We start from the raw sequence: 17,796 nt of genomic DNA on the forward strand, positions 1-17,796 counted from the left end.
TGAAGTGTAAAGGTTATCATCAATTTCCATTTTCATCAAAGCACAGATGGTGCAACAGACTATATGGAAAACAACAGAAGTTTTGTAGAGAATAGAAGGCATGTGGAAGAGCCTGTGAAGCAGGAGAACTTCATTTGTTCAGGGACAGTATAATTGGGTGTCCCACACATGATCTGTGCAGAAGGATCTATGGGACCTCTCTCTCCTAGTCCACGTGACTTCTTCGGGGACAAGAAGAAGGGAACAGCAGGCGCTGACAGCCCATGTCATCAACCTACTTTCTTACCTCTATCCCAATCTTCGTCACATGGGGGCGGCTGCCACATGCTGACAATGTTCATCTTCTCTCCCTGGCAGTTATTTGACTGACTCACTTAAAGGAAAGAAGAGTCTTAGTGAGAAAATCTTTTTGGACAAAATAAAATCCTATTTTAGGTACATTAATCATTTTTTGACCTAGCTGCAGAATAGCTCTAGGCCTTGGCGAGGAGCAGCATACACTGGAAGCTGATCAGGTACTTCCCCTAGTCTTAGGAGCAAAACTCTTGAGGCCAGGGATGGGCATCTTGAAGGTAGCAAAGGGATACAAAATCCATGAGAACCCTTTAGTGGGCCATAGAGGCTATATATTGTCTAACTAAGAAAGGTTTGCTACAACACCGAATGTTTGGCAAGCCAAATCAAATGATCCGGCAGGGTGGATGTGGCCCCCATTTGCCAATGCCTGTTTTAGGCCTTTTCTAAAGCTAAACAATTCTGCACACATTTTTCAGCAATGGTGCAGCTGCTCCAACATACGAATTGGGAGAGGGTTCAGGTGTGTTTCTACTGTCATGTCACAAAAATCTTCTCAGGGTTTTTTCACTACTGTCATGCTCTAAGCCCTGTCTACATTAACATGCACATCATTGTTATCTTCAGTACAACTCTACATTTGCCAGAGAATAGGTACTTTTTCCAGTGTAGTGATAGCCATATAGATATCAGTGGGGGGAAGAACTGGAACACGACCCACATAACCAAGTGATTTAGGTGCTGGGCTGACAGACCTGGATAGTGAACTCCTCATCACAGAGGAGACAGCATGGGCAGTGGTAGGGAAGCTTCTCCATAGTCCCCTCCCCAACTTGCCCCACTCTGAACTGGAGGAACCCAACTCCTGTTGGGAAAGTTGTTCAGCCTCCCTGGCTCAGTCATGGCTTTTCTGCTAAGTAGGATGTAACAGAAGTGAGGATTGTTGTTATGGTCTAGACACTTGTCCATTAAGAACTGGACTGAGACCAATTTATTTCACATATGCCACTAGACAGGCTATAAAGATTTTTGGTCACTATCAGGTCAGATCTGCACTGGAGACCCACCCCTCTCATGGCCACTATCTTTCCTCTCTAAGCCATCCAGATTCCCAACTAGATCTCATTCAACACACACAGTTTATGGCATAATGCACAGTTCCCATTTTAATGCTAAAATCTCTGGCAGATAACACATGTAATGCAAGCCAGTTGCCTCTCAGATGCTTAGGAGAATTTGCATGGACACAGAATGAATGAAACTCAAGCCTTAAAGGATTCCTACTGCTTCAGGATCATGAAGCACTATAGGTAAAGGGTTGCTTATGGAATAATAGAGCATTAAAACAATCTAACATTAACAGCAGAAGTTACGTTAGAACTCCGTTAGCCCAAGAGTTCCCAAAGTGAGTTTACAGAGCCAAAGGAGTCTAATATTTTCTCACCAATGTCTTCCTCAATGCAGCTTTTGTCATCACAGCTTGATATATGACGGCTGATCTCAGCTCTGGGAACCTGATGGCGGGCATTAAAGGGGCATGTGGCTAGCTGCTTTGCAATTTCAGGGTGGTTCTAGAGAAACAGAAAAAGCATGTGCTATCTCACTGAATTCACCCAAACCCTTGTGTTTTCTAATCACTAGAGAAGGGTTTGTGCAATCTGCATCCTGAAATAGGTTGAAAAAATTAAAACAAGGAAAGTCAAACTTAGTTCAGGTCCTGAGCACAAAAGCAGTGGAAAAACAGCAAAGCATATGCATCCTTTATGATACAGCCTATGTTTGTTTATTTTCACATTTAAACTACGCCCTGAATTTATCTGATTGAAGATCAGCCCCAGAACAAGCACAGTGAAACTGTTGCAGCGTCATCACTGGCATGGTTCAGTGCACAGATGAAATTGCCCTAAAAACCCTACATAGGGAGTAAGTGCTTTGAAACCCTAAATAATTCAGCCACTTTATTTTTAAATTAAGTAAGAGACAAACTAGAGAACAAGAAGAAAGTCAAGGAAAGTGTGAATGATGGAGGCAACCTAGTGACAGAGGATGTGGAAAAAGCTAATGTACTTTTTTTGCCTCTGTCTTCACGAACAAGGTCAGCTCCCAGACTACTGCACTGGGCAGCACAGCATGCGGAGGAGGTGACCAGCCCTCTGTGGAGAAAGAAGTGGTTCGGGACTATTTAGAAAAGCTGGGCGAGCACAAGTCCATGGGGCCGGATGCGCTGCATCCGAGAGTGCTAAAGGAGTTGGCAGATACGACTACAGAGTCATTGGCCATTATCTTTGAAAACTCATGGCGATCGGGGGAGGTCCCAGATGACTGGAAAAAGGCTAATGTAGTGCCCATCTTTAAAAAAGGAAAGGAGGATGATCCAGGGAACTACAGGCCAGTCAGCCTCACCTCAGTCCCTGGAAAAATCATGGAGCAGGTCCTCAAGGAATCAATTCTGAAGCAGTTAGAGGAGAGGAAAGTGATCAGGAACAGTCAGCATGGATTCACCAAGGGCAAGTCATGCCTGACTAATCTAATTTCCTTCTATGACGAGATAACTGGTTCTGTGGATGAAGGGAAAGCAGTGGACGTGTTATTCCTTGACTTTAGCAAAGCTTTTGACATGGTCTCCCACAGTATTCTTGCCAGCAAGTTAAAGAAGTATGGGCTGGATGAATGAACTATAAGGTAGATAGAAAGCTGTTTAGATTGTCGGGCTCAACGGGTAGTGATCAATGGCTCCATGCCTAGTTAGCAGCCGGTATCAAGTGGAGTGCCCCAAGGGTCGGTCCTGGGGCTGGTTTTGTTCAGTATCTTCATTAAGGATCTGGAGGATGGCGTGGATTGCACCCTCAGCAAGTTTGCAGATGACACTAAACTGGGAGGAGAGGTAGATACACTGGAGGGTAGGGATGGGATACAGAGGGACCTAGACAAGTTGGAAGATTGTGCCAAAAGAAATCTGATGAGGTTCAACAAGGACAAGTGCAGAGTCCTGCACTTAGGACGGAAGAATCCCATGCACCGCTACAGACTAGAGACCGAATGGCTCGGCAACAGTTCTGCAGAAAAGGACCTAGGGGTGACAGTGGACGAGAAGCTGGATATGAGTTAACAGTGTGCCCTTGTTGCCAAGAAGGCCAATGACATTTTGGGATGTATAAGTAGGGGCATTGCCAGCAGAGCTAGGGACGTGATCATTCCCCTCTACTCGACATTGGTGAGGCCTCATCTGTGTCCAGTTTTGGGCCCCACTCTACAAGAAGGATGTGAAAAAATTGGAAAACGTCCAGCGGAGGGCAATGAGAATGATTAGGGGACTGGAACACGTGACTTATGAGGAGAAACTGAGGGAACAGGGATTGTTTAGTCTGTGGCAGAGAAGGAGGAGGGGGGGATTTGATAGCTGCTTTCAACTACCTGAAAGGGGGTTCCAAAGAGGATGGATCTAGCCCTGGCTGGGATTATTTAACTGGGAATTGGTCCTGCTTTGAGCAGGGGGTTGGACTAGATGACCTTCTGGGGTCCCTTCCAACCCTGATATTCTATGATTCTATGATTCTATGTTCTCAGTGGTACCAGATGACAGAACGAGGAGTAATGGTCTCAAGTTGCAGTGGGGGAGGTTTAGGTTGGATATTAGGAAAAACTTTTTCACTAGGAGGATGGTGAAGCACTGGAATGCATTACCTAAGGAGGTGGTGGAATCTTCTTCCTTAGAAGTTTTTAAGGTCAGGCTTGACAAAGCCCTGGCTGGGATGATTTAGTTGGGGATTGGTCCTGCTTTGAGCAGGGGGTTGGACTAGATGACCTCCCGAGGTTCCTTCCAACCCCGATATTCTATGATAAGTCTCTGCCTGCGCTAGAGCTTAAGTCTTTGCACTTAATTTAACCCTTCTGAAACAGGAGGAAAGTTACTCAATGTTCCAGCTGAGGCCACATCTATATTGGGAGCATTTTGCCAGTATAGGTAAACTAGTGCGGACATAGAAGAGCACTACTGTCCCCCACTGAATGAAGAGCCTTTACCCTTAGAAAAGAGCAAGAATACAAAGAGGAAGAACCCACTGCTCAGGCTTGCTCTGCATGGCTTTTCTATCACTATAGCGATGTTGGCTAGGGGTGTGATTCCTAACCAATACAATCACACCAGGAAATCATCTTAAAACGTGGATGCAGTTATACCGGTATAAGTGTGCTTATACCTGTACAACTAATATACACTAGCACTAGAGAGCTTAAAATAAGATACTAAACAGAGGACAAAAGAAAGGAGCAGATTCTCCTCTTAAATATACAGCATTCTCGCCCAGGATAGAAGACTGAGAAGAGGGACTTGCAGACAGATGTACACTGAATAGAGTTATTAGCAATATAAAAAAAGATGGCTTAGCAGCTCTCCTGCTCTGATTGCAAAGTAAAGAATTAACTGCAACATCAGATCACTTCTGCTTTGGCCAGCCAGAAGGCATCCATCTAACACTGGCTGCATTTGCTCCATGGCCTGAAGTGGGAAGTAAATACCCTGGTCCCATGAGTGAACTGTTGGAAGAGAATAGAATCCCATCACTGAGCTAGGTATTCTGAAGAATCTGTTTCGCCTTTCTTCAGGGTAAATGCACTGATCTGAAGGGCATTACTAAATATGAACTGGATGCTTTTACGAAGTGGTAAATGGATGAGCGATGTAAATATGAAATAAAGAAGGCTTCTTCCAGCCTAATAGCAAGTGAATGCATCCTTCTAGCAAAAGGCAGCACAGCGTACTGAGCTCACCATACATTAGCATTTACAAAAATATGATTTCCCAAGTGCATTAGAGACCTTAACATCCCATCCTACCTTCCTGCACTTTATAAGATGATAGGGAAACCGACAGGCCCTGATTTGATGATAGTTATCATAGGGACATTGTATTAACCTCTCTGGATCCAAAGCATCAACTGGAAGAGAAGGAATAAAAAAAGACAAAAGAAAACATTCTGTAAAACAAGTTCATCATCAACACAATTAACAAGAGTGGAAACATACTAGGTACTGGAGCTGCCCTCTAACGGGTTAAGCCATCAATTTTTAATAGCCGAGACAAAAATGCCAAACTGCTAAGTTGGCACACTCTGTGTGTACCCAACCAAATTCACTTCGGATTTTGGGTGAGTGGAATATTCAATTAAAAATGAGGAAAGCGCAATCAGTAGGGCAGAGTGGCCAGTACATATTAATGACTATACTTATGCAGAACAGTGAGCTGGAAATAAACATTACTATAAAAACCCTTGAAGCTACCAAATTAGGTAGTTGTACAGCAGTGACATGCTAAGGATTGGCAGAAGCACGGCATTCTGAAGTAAATCCTTTTGCATTTACCTTCAGACTCCAAGGCCATCTCTGCTGGATTAAGAAAAAATCAAACTAAAACAAACATAGAATCATAGAATCATAGAATATCAGGGTTGGAAGGGACCCCAGAAGGTCATCTAGTCCAACCCCCTGCTCGAAGCAGGACCAATTCCCAGTTAAATCATCCCAGCCAGGGCTTTGTCAAGCCTGACCTTAAAAACCTCTAAGGAAGGAGATTCTACCACCTCCCTAGGTAACGCATTCCAGTGTTTCACCACCCTCTTAGTGAAAAAGTTTTTCCTAATATCCAATCTAAACCTCCCCCACTGCAACTTGAGACCATTACTCCTCGTTCTGTCATCTGCTACCATTGAGAACAGTCTAGAGCCATCCTCTTTGGAACCCCCTTTCAGGTAGTTGAAAGCAGCTATCAAATCCCCCCTCATTCTTCTCTTCTGCAGGCTAAACAATCCCAGCTCCCTCAGCCTCTCCTCATAACTCATGTGTTCCAGACCCCTAATCATTTTTGTTGCCCTTCGCTGGACTCTCTCCAATTTATCCACATCCTTCTTGAAGTGTGGGGCCCAAAACTGCACACAGTACTCCAGATGAGGCCTCACCAATGTCGAATAGAGGGGAACGATCACGTCCCTCGATCTGCTCGCTATGCCCCTACTTATACATCCCAAAATGCCATTGGCCTTCTTGGCAACAAGGGCACACTGCTGACTCATATCCAGCTTTTCGTCCACTGTAACCCCTAGGTCCTTTTCTGCAGAACTGCTGCCTAGCCATTCGGTCCCTAGTCTGTAGCTGTGCATTGGGTTCTTCCGTCCTAAGTGCAGGACCCTGCACTTATCCTTATTGAACCTCATCAGATTCCTTTTGGCCCAATCTTCCAATTGGTCTAGGTCCTTCTGTATCCTATCCCTCCCCTCCAGCGTATCTACCACTCCTCCCAGTTTAGTATCATCCGCAAATTTGCTGAGAGTGCAATCCACACCATCCTCCAGATCATTTATGAAGATATTGAATAAAACCGGCCCCAGGACCGACCCTTGGGGCACTCCACTTGATACCGGCTGCCAACTAGACATGGAGCCATTGATCACTACCCGTTGAGCCCGACAATTTAGCCAGCTTTCTACCCACCTTATAGTGCATTCATCCAGCCCATACTTCCTTAACTTGCTGACATGTCTGGAGTTAAGGATGCAATTTGCACTACAGTGCACTTGGCCCTGTAAAGTGCAGAGGTTGGCAGGTGCTTAAGAGCCCAACACTCACTGAACATAGTGAGGGCCTAAGTCACAGGCACTTTTTGAAAATGTTCCCTCCTAGTCCATACTATGACCCAGAGACAGGCACAAGTCACCTTAATCACTTAACAGTTACACAGAAGGGACAAGGTAGGGGAAGACCAACTTCTGATAGTGAGAGACACAAGCTTTCAAGCATACATAGACCTCTTCTTCAGGATTCAGTTTGTGTCCATGCAGCAGATTTCTTGCCATCACAAATGTGTCTCCCCTCACACCTTCCATGCTATTTATCCACGTTTGTATCAGTGTACAGAGGGCATGCACAGAAAGGAACATGGGCCAACAGACTGTGTGAGGTTTTCTAGATAGCTGGAAGTAAGGGGGACGGGCCAGATTGAAAAAACACTGATTTATGTAATCAACCTTTTTGATACCAGGGACCAGCTTAGAATCACAGAATATCAGGGTTGGAAGGGACCTCAGGAGGTCATCTAGTCCAAACCCCTGCTCAAAGCAAGACCAACACCAACTAAATAATCCAAGCCAAGGCTTTGTCAAGCCGGGCCTTGAAAACCTCTAAGGATGGAGTTTCCACCATCTCCCTAAGTAACCCATTCCAGTGCTTCACCGCCCTCCTAGTGAAATAGTGTTTCCTAATATCCAACCTAGACCTCCCGCACTGCAACTTGAGACCATTGCTTCTTGTTCTGTCATCTGCCACCACTGAAAACAGCCTTGCTCTATCCTCTTTGGAACCCCCCTTCAGGTAGTTAAAGGCTGCTATCAAATTCCCCCTCACTCTTCACTTCTGCAGACTAAGTAACCCCAGTTCCCTCAGCCTCTCCTTGTAAGTCATGTGCTCCTTAATAATTTTCGTTGCCCTTCGCTGGACTCCCTCCAATTTGTCCACATCCCTTCTGTAGTGGGGGGACCAAAACTGGATGCAACACTCCAGGTGTGGCCTCACCAGTGCCAAATGGAGGGGAATAACCACTTCCCTCAATCTGCTGGCAATGCTCCTATTAATACAGCCCAATATACCATTGGCCTTCTTGGCAACAAGGGCACACTGCTGACTCTTATCCAGCTTCTCATCCACTGTAATCCTCAGGTCCTTTTCTGCACTGCACTTTTCTGCACTGCACTTCGTAAGTGAAGAACTCTGCACTTGTCCTTGTCCTGGAGTTAAGGATGCAATTTGCACTACAGTGCACTTGGCCCTGTAAAGTGCAGAGGTTGGCAGGTGCTTAAGAGCCCAACACTCACTGAACATAGTGAGGGCCCATATCAGATTTCTTTTGGCCCAATCCTCCAATTTGTCTAGGTGACTCTGGACCCTTCCCTACTTTCCAGCGTATCTACCTCTCCTCCCAGTTTAGTGTCATCTGCAAACTTGCTGAGGGCGCAATTAATCCCATCATCCAGACCATTAATAAAGATGTTGAACAAAACCAGCCCCAGGACTGACCCCTGGGGCACTCCGCTTGATACCAGCTGCCAATTAGACATGGAGCCATTGATCACTACCCGTTGAGCCCGACAATCATGCAGCTTTCTATCCACCTTATAGTCCATTCATCCAGTCAACACTACTTTAACTTGCTGGCAAGAATACTGTGGGAGACCGTATCAAAAGTTTTGCTAAAGTCAAGATCTATCACATGCACTGCTTTCCCCATATCCACAGAACCAGTTATCTCATCATGGAAGGCAATCAGGTTGGTCAGGCATCACTTGCCCTTGGTGAATCCAAAGCTTGCAGCCTTTCTAACAGTGTCAGGGAGATCTGAGGGACAGGCCATTGAGAAAGACTGACACAGGTACTTAGGACAAATGGCTACTTGTGACAAAGTGGAAAATGTCCTAGTGTTTGCATGAATACTGTGCGTGCCTCAGTTTTCCCTATGTGTTGCACAAGTATCTAGGTAGTGGGATAAGGGTGTGTGACCTTTGCAGATACCCTGAGAGGGAAGGTGCAAGTGCCATCTAGCTCCCTGGGCCCAGACAATAGTTGTATCCTGGCAACTGACTGCCGGGCCAGACTCCTGGTTTTGGACTCAGGAGGAGAGACCCATGGCTCTGGGTCTCCTCAAGTTGAACTTTGCTGTAACTTCCTGCTTTCTGTGCTAACAAGATTCTGCTCTATGCTGTGTTCCAGACGACTAATAAACCCTTCTGTTTTACACCGCTGGCTGAGAGTCACTCCTGACTGCTGAAGTCGGGGGTGCATGGCCCCTTTGGAGGGCGTGTAAGGTTTCCCCAGCTGTCCTATTCAGGTGGCTCACTGCAGGCGTGAGACAGGGATGCTGAATGCTCCGAGGTCAGAGCAAGGAGGAGCTGAAGCCCAGGAGGCTTGTCCTAGCGAGAGTGTGCCCCGAGGGGTAGTCACACTGCAAAAGGGTCCTGGTCCGGGGGCTAGTCTTCACCAGACTCACTGCAGCTGCGCTAATGTAGGGCAGTAGTGTAAACACACTATGAAGACCAGAGAGTGCTTTCCTGTCAGCATAATTACTCCACCTCAGGTGAAAGGTGGAAGCTATGAGAGAATGAAAGTGTCCCACTGACTTAGTGCTGGTGCGGACAGCTCAGGGGGGTGGCTTTTTCATATCCTTGACTGACATAAGTTACATCAACTTAAGCGGAAGCGTAGACAAGCCCTGAACTTCATTCAGTGGTTCCAGAGCACCAAGCCCGTGCATCCATGATCTACTATAGGGGGGAAAAAAGTCCCCAGTGCATCAAACCAACACCATATACCTGGCTAGGCCTCTGGAGAGGGCAGCACCCTTACCTGACCATGGTACTAATTAGGGCTGTCGATTAATCAGTTAACTCACGCGATTAACTAAAAAAAAAATTATTAAAAAAATGAATCGCACAGTTACATTTCAATTGGTATTCTATTGCGTATTACACATTTGTGGATGTTTTCTACATTTTCAAATATATTGATTTCAGTTACAACACAGAATACAAAAGGTACAGTGCTCACTCTATTCTATTTATTGCAAATATTTGCACTGTAAAAATGATAAACAAAAGAAATCCCATTTTTCAATTCACCTCATACAAGTACTGAAGTGCAATCTCTTTATCATGAAAGTGCAACTTACAAATGTAGATTTTTTTGTTACATAACTGCACTCAAAAACAAACCAATGTAAAACTTTAGACCTTACAAGTCTACTCACTCCTACTTCTTGTTCAGTCAATCACAGAGAAACAAGTCTGTTGACATTTACGGGAGATATGCTGCCCACTTCTTATTCACAATGTCACCTGAAAGTGAGAACAGGCACTTTTGTAGCCAGCATTGCAAGGTATTTACATGCCAGAGATGCTGAACATTCGTATGCCCCTTCATGCCTCGGCCACTGTTCCAGAGGACGTGCTTCCATGCGGATGACGCTTGTTAAAAAAATAATGGGTTAAATAACGTGTGACTGAACTCCTTGGGGGAGAGCGGTGCGCCCCCTGCACTGTTTCACCGCACACCGCCACAGATTTCCTGTTATAGCAGTCGCGGATGATGACCCAGCACAGGTTGTTCATTTGAAGAACACTTTCACTGCAGATCTGACCAAACACAAAGAAGGTACCAATCTGAGATTTCTAAAGATAGCTCCAGTACTCGACCCAAGGTTTAAGAATCTGAAGTGCCTTCCAAAATCTGAGAGGGTCGAGGTGTGGAGCATGCTTTCAGAAGTCTTAAAAGAGCAATACTCCAATGTGGAAACTACAGATCCAAACCACCAAAAGAGAAAATCAACCTTCTGCTGGTGGCATCCAACTCAGATCATGAAAGTGAACATGTGTTGGGCCACACTGCTTTGGATCATTATTGAGCAGAACTCATCAGCATGGACACATTATCTCCTGCAAATGTAAACAAACTTGTTTGTCTTAGCAATTGGCTGAACAAGAAGTAAGACTGAGTGTACTTGTAGGCTCTAAAGTTTTACATTGTTTTATTTGAGAATGCAATTTTTTTTGTACATAATTCTACACTTGCGAGTTCAACTTTCATGATAAAGAGATGACCTAATACAAGTAATATAGTGCAAAGTGAAAAACACTATTTCTTTTGTTTTTTTGTAATATTTGTAATAAAAAATAAATATAAGTGAGCACTGCACACTTTGTATTCTGTGTTGTAATTGAAAAATATATTTGAAAATGTAGAAAACATCCACAAATGTTTAAATGGTATTCTATTATTTTTAAGTGCGCGATTACATTTTTTAAATTGCTTGACAGCCCTTGTACTAACAGGATATTAACCATGTTGCGTCTGTAGCAAAACGCATTTTGGAGCCAGCCACTGGTAATAAAGTCAATTATGAATTATGGCAAGGACAGGGCCTTAATAAGAACAGTCACTTCACTGGGATGATCCCCAGGAAACTGATTTAGGCCCTGGCTGCACAAGACATGACTGTAGCTTTATAACCAGTTTGTACCCCACACAGCAAATTTGATCTGCTAGTTGGATCCTCCATTTCTCCAGACCACAGACATGCTGCAGCTGGGGGACATAGTCTACTAGGTCAATGTGGGAACCCACAAACCATGATGCACACTGTGGAGGACTGCAAAATGGCAACTTCCTGGAGGTCTTCATGCCTTGAACATCACTGATAAGAAGGCTGCGGCTTGGCCGGATTGCAAACACTAAATAAATAAAACGAACCACACACAGCTGAGTTATGCCCCCACTCCAGCCTTCCTGGCTCACAAAGGTTGGGCCATGATGTAGAGTATCTGCACCCAATACACTGCCTAGAAGCATTTGTCTCAGAACACCCAGTCCCCGACCCAACAACTACATATTATCCAGCCAGTCTCACACCCACCTTGCAAAACCTAGGTATTGTTTCTTGCGGTGATATTGACCCACATCATCCTTTATTGCCTCTAACGTTTGTGTGGTTTTGAATTGCAAGACCACCACTGCACCTGGTTTTGGGTCCCAGAATGAAAGAAGTTGTGAACTGCTGCTCTAATACACAGAAGCATATATTCACCAAACTTAATGCCTATAGCGGAAAGTTACTCCACTCCCTCCTTTAACCAAGTTTAAGATATTTTCATACTTTCAAAGATCTAAGCGGTCTCTCACTGTATCTTTGCAGGAACCATGAATAGAAATATAGAATTGTAAGACTGGAAGGGACCTCGAGAGGTCATCTAGTCCAGTTCCCTGCATGAATATTAGAAGCCAGCAAAGAAACACTTACCATAGTTGCCTTCTAAATCCATTTTACTGATGCGGAAAGAACTGAAGGTTTGTTGGAGAACGCTTTGAGCCAGTCTCTGAGTGTCACTCTCCTCCTAAAAATATCAACCCTACAGACGAAAAATGAGGAGAGTCACAGATTTCTAAGGCCAGAAGAAACAATTATGATAACCTAGGAGTGGTTTTTAACCTGTCACCTGCAGACCTCTGGGGGTCCACAGATTATGTCTAGGATTTCCAAAGGGGTCCTGCACCTCCATTCAAAATTTTTTAGGAGTCCTCAAATGAAAAAAAGTTGAAAACTACTGATCTAGGCTGACCTTCTGTAGAACACAAGGCATAGGACTGCCATGAATTAATTCCCATTTGACCTAGAGCAGATCCTTTTGAAATCAAAATTGGATGTCTTTGTTAGGGGGCTTATGCCTTCACCCACTTACTTCCCTGGTCCTTGTCGCATGAACAGAGAGCAACAATACCCAAAGTCCAAAGGTGCAAACAATTCAATGTTTATTGGGGTGAACTTCCAGCAAGCATGATTCCAGTTTCCTTCCTTAGTGTCCTCCTTCCCAGCTCTGACGCCATAGAGCCGTACACCTGTTCCCATTCCTGCCCTTAGCAAAACATGATTCCAATTTCCCTACTCCCATTCCCTGTTCCCATCTCCCACACCCACCCCCACTCCCCCCTGCACCCCCACTCCCCCAGGACCAAGTCTCAGATCCAGTCTCTAAAGGTGGTCTGTTAACTCTGCTTTTGACTTTAAATCCTGTTGTGCCAAATCATTTTTCACTACCCCTAACTAATTTACAAACCTTCAGCAGCCCTTGCTGAAGCAGCACCAAACTTGAAAGATTACTGGCAGCTTCCCATAATGCTGCCCTTACTTCAAACCTCTCATAAGCAGACTGAAGTGCCTCCTTTCCATGGAAGGCATTCAGTCCCCATGGGAAGGGACCTTCTACTACCCATATACCAAGGAGGGTGGGCTCCTCAGCCAACCCCCATCCCTCTGGGTCCCTTAACACTTTCTCCATTTCCTTTTTAATCTCATCCCAGGTTGACCCCTGTACCTGGTATGGGTCCTGGTTCTCCCTTATCCATTTATCCAAAAAATCCTTTACCCTGGCTTGCCAGAACCCGCAACTACCATCACGAGAGTTCGCAATACTCCCTCCAAGCAGCTGCGCAGACTGTTGGGGAGGGGGACTTACAGGCTGCCACTCACCTATCCAATGCGATGTATCCAAGTGGAGAGAAAGAAGGAAAAAAAGAAAAAAAAAAGAAGAAAGTTTCAAAGTGCAACCTGCCTTTCCACACTCTTGTTTTTCTGAAGTTTTAATGGAGGGTACTTTGGATACTTATGTGAGATGTCAAGAAGGAAGTTTTTGTTTAACGATAAAACCCAGTTATATAAATGTAACTGTATGTGCAACTCTGTGGAGTCACATTGGATGTAAGCTTGGTAATTAAATTTTCCAAGGGGATCAGGTAGAGTGGCTACTATCACCACTATGCTTCTGTCCCCAGAAGCCTTTACAGCTATTCTGAGGGAAAATGGGCCCTTTTCCCACAAAAATGGTCTATAAGGGACTGCTGCAGGCAGCAGGCAGAGAGAGAATCTGATCAAAATTATCTGACTTTTGGGTAATGTAATCAAAATCACTAAAGGATGGAAGGGGTTTCTTTTGGAACTTAACTTGGCTGCCCCTGGTTGTGTCTAGTTGTACAAGATGGAAGTGTAATCGGGGTACAGTTGTGTAAAAAGTAATCACAGTGCAAGGAGGACGTTAGGCAAAAGAGAATTTTGTGTGTGTGTACAGTGCTAAAATCTGAAGCTGTGTCTCAGCTATTACCTGAGAATAAACTTAAAGCTTGGTACAGCAGAGAAACTATTGCAAACTTGGTCTGTTGTACAAGAGGGGAAACTGAGGTACACCACCTCATGAATTTCATAAATGACCAGTGAGTGGGGTAATTCACTAGCCTGACTATAGAACAAAATAAGGACAGCCTGGAGGTAATTCTTCTGTTTTTCCTGCTATTAGCAAGGAAATTTGTAAAAGAAAGTGGTATTATTATTATTAAGCAATAATCTGTCCCTACCAGGGGGGTGAAAACTGTTTCTTTTGTTTTTCAGACACTCTACAAGCAAGCTGGCGGCAGCAGGAAAAATAACCCAGAATACCATGGATCTATGTTTTGTGTTGTTTGTCTGTGGTGTTTGTCTTGTTTCTAGCATTATTGTGTTTTAGTGAACAGAAAACCTCATGACATGGGTGGGGGATGGCTTCAAAAGGCTGACCTTGTGGGGGAAGATGTGTATGGGAATGCAAAATGCTCAACTAGGAGGCCAGCATCTGTGTAATAGCTACCGTGGTACCTGGAAATGGAATGGCAACTAAGGTGGCCCCCACAAGCCCTATGGAACTAATGAGAAGGGGAGAAGCTCACTGGGAATCAATGGAGGGGTGTGTAAAATAGTGTAAATCAATAGAAGATGTTTGGATGTGCCCCTCTCCTGTGACTATAGAGAAGCCTATGCAAGGGGTGGACAATTGGGTGTACTGTGTATAAGGTGTTTTGCTGGGAATGTACATATTACTGGGGGCACAATTACACCAGCCCATAACCAAACTACACACATCTACATGCTGCTATCTGGACTTTGGTGCACAAATGGATCTGTCAATCTTATTGCTGTGAATAATCAAACCAGGGCATACTGCCTGATTCCATACCAAGTGGTCAAGCTGGTTTGGACAATATCCCATTTCTCTGTGAACATTCAATGGACTTATGATATGGACAAAAGCATGCAAAACTTGCAGGAGCAGCTTGTTGCAACTACCAGCAACGGGACAAATAAGATCGTGACCTCGTCGGAGGAGGAGAGGCAGTGTTTTGGTGGTGTCTCGGATGTTGGATCATACTGCAGTGGTCAGGACTCAGTGTCGCTGTGGATTTTGAATTGTTACCTGTACTTGTGTTACGTTGCATAGGGAGATAACCTATAAGTAATGTAATAAGCCCCCCAAACCCTGCAGTGTACTAGACAACCCGGACCCAGCCTTCTTGGGCCCACTATAATGGGAAGTCTGGAACACCAATTGGAATAGGTGTGGTATGCCCGTACGAGAGAAGGTGCAGGGCACTATACTACACAAGGGGCAGTGGGACAAATGGAATATTGACACCTTCCACCTTGATGCCTGGCCCTATCAGGAAATGTGTCGCCATATGTCCTATGCTTTTCCAGGGATACCTGGGCAGGAGGATCCCAAAAGAAAAAAAAAGGGGTGGAGTGTTAGGATAAAGATATTCAGGCCAGTCTGCAAAGGCCTGTACTTTAAGAATTTAGGTGTATTCTTATCACTTGGCTAGTTATAGAGGTATAAAAGAAAGAATCAAAACCACTGTCTGCCAGTGTAAGGGCCTTCTCTTACTGTGACAGTCTGAGGCCCTGTTCTTAGGCTAAGGCCTTTGGCTAAGCAGCAGAGGCAGCCATAAGCTGGGAAGCGAACAGTCACATCCTCACATTCCAAACTAGTCACATTGAAATAAGGTGCTATTGGGCTGTTAGGCACTATCAGGACAGGATTGTATGCCTATCACTTCCAGAGAAAGGGAAGTGCCTAGAAAATGTAAAAGGAAACTTAGTTTGATAGCATCCTGTCTGGCAAGAACTCACTTATCAATAGCTGGGATGTGGAATCCTCACTTCTGTATTGTTTTGTCATTATAGTTCCCACTTTGCTGTTGTTTGTCTGTATAATCTCTGTCTGGTTCTGTGACTGTTTCTGTCTGCTGTATAATTAATTTTGCTGGGTGTAAACTAATTAAGGTGGTGGGATATAATTGGTTACATAATCATGTTACAATATGTTAGGATTGGTTAGTTAAATTTCAGGAAAATGATTGGTTAAGGTATAGCAAAGCAGAACTCAAGTTTTTCTATATAGTCTGCAGTCAATCAGGAAGTAGGGGGGTGGGGGTGGGCATGCGGGTGAGGGAGATGGGAACAGGGAATGGGGGTAAGAAAATTGGAATCATGTTTTGCTAAAGGGGGAAATGGGAACAGGGAATGGGAGTGGGGAAATTGGAATCATGTTTGGCTAAGGGTAGGAATGGGAACAGGGACCCAGGTGTAAGGCTCTGTGGTGTCAGAGCTGGGAAGGAGGATACTAAGGAAGGAAACTGGAGTCATGCTTGCTGGAAGTTCACCCCAATAAACATCGAATTGTTTGCACCTTTGGACTTCGGGTATTGTTGCTCTCTGTTCATGCGAGAAGGACCAGGGAAGTAAGTGGGTGAAGGAATAAGCCCCCTAACAGTCTTTCTAAAATTTGATGGAGAATCTACAACAGTTAGTAATTTTTCCAGTGGTTAGTTATCCTCACTGTTAAAAATAAACCTTACTTCCATTCTGCATTTTTCTAGCTTCAACTTCCAGGCACTGGAAATAACTTTAAAGTCATTTCAATTTATCCATCACAGCTATTAAGTGTCAAAAATCAACTGCACTACAGCAAGTGGTAGACTTTACAGCTACGCTGTGCAAACATAGGATACAAGCTTATTCTTGGGGGCCCACGTATAATGTAGGGTACCGGAAACCACGTATTCTTGTGCTCCACAGAGAAAAGGTTTCCTCCAAGATGCTAAAATCCACAGATTTTTGTCTGAAACATCCTCTTTTCCCAATACATTTAAGAGGATTCAAAGAACCAGTTCCCAAGAAAAATTAAGCCATGTATTTGGGCAGCTCAGTTATCTTTTCTTATACACATTTAAAGTAATACTCCATCTTGAGCCCCTCCACCTGCCTGAGAGGTCAACACGTTTACACATCTGTATGAAGAACTTTGTTCCTGATGTTTAAGTTAAAACAAACAAAAAACGCAAAGAGTTAGATTCTCTCCTGTCTTCACTGCAATTCATACAATTTGAATGCATCGGTCATCTAAAAAAAATCCTCCCCCCCCCCAAGATTATAAGTCTAAATAAGACAGAATTTAAAGGACTGCACAGTCTAGAGACAACCTGAATCTCAGATCTGGTTGCCCATCAGAAAATATGTTTGCTACCCCGCCGGCCCAGCCGGGGGAAGGGAAGGGCTACCCGGCCGGGGGGAGAGGGAGGGAGAAGGAGGGGAGGGGGAAGGGCTACCCGGCCGGGGGGAGGGAAGAGGTTACCAGCCCCCGGGGAGGGGAGGCGAACCTGGCGGGAGGCATTACCCAGCAGACTTTGTGCCGAACCGGGGGCGCGTGGTCTCAGTGCGAAGGCGGCTCCTGCAGCTCCGGAGCAGGCACCGCGAAGCTCCCGCGTCCCGCGCCGTGAGACCACAGCGAGGCTCCGACCCCCCGCCCCCCTTCAGGCACCACAGCGAGGCTCCCCTCCAGCACCACAGCGAGGCTCCGACCCCCCCCCCCTCGGGCACCCCAGCGAGGCTGCTCAAGTCAGCCCGCCCGCGGAAGGGGCGGAGTGGGAGGGGCCTGAGCACTCGGCACTCGGCGCAGGGGTTAGCTGGCGCCCCCCAGGGTCGGGCTTGGATTGGAGCAGGCCGTGTTGGGAGGGCGGGGCGAATAGGGGGAGTGCGGCTAAGGGGCCATGGTGCAGGCTGGGACAGCAGTGGTGGCAGGGGATGGAGCGCAGCCTGGATGGTAGAGC

The 17,796-nt window shown here is 45.3% G+C and overlaps 1 protein-coding gene across 1 annotated transcript in view; it reads right to left on the minus strand.

Annotated features, from left to right (window-relative positions):
* GTSF1 (gametocyte specific factor 1) overlaps positions 1–12,149 on the minus strand; it is a 75,085-nt gene extending 62,936 nt beyond the window's left edge. The window contains exons 1-4 of the mRNA XM_073319222.1: positions 12,128–12,149; positions 5,131–5,231; positions 1,739–1,865; positions 287–373 (exon numbers count right to left, since the gene is read on the minus strand). Coding sequence (XP_073175323.1) covers positions 287–373; positions 1,739–1,865; positions 5,131–5,231; positions 12,128–12,149 — 337 coding nt within the window. The remainder of the gene's footprint in view (positions 1–286; positions 374–1,738; positions 1,866–5,130; positions 5,232–12,127) is intronic.
* Between the last annotated feature and the right edge of the window lie 5,647 nt (positions 12,150–17,796).

The sequence above is a fragment of the Lepidochelys kempii genome, chromosome 20 (genome assembly GCF_965140285.1).
Source record: "Lepidochelys kempii isolate rLepKem1 chromosome 20, rLepKem1.hap1, whole genome shotgun sequence".
NCBI lineage: Eukaryota > Metazoa > Chordata > Testudines > Cheloniidae > Lepidochelys > Lepidochelys kempii.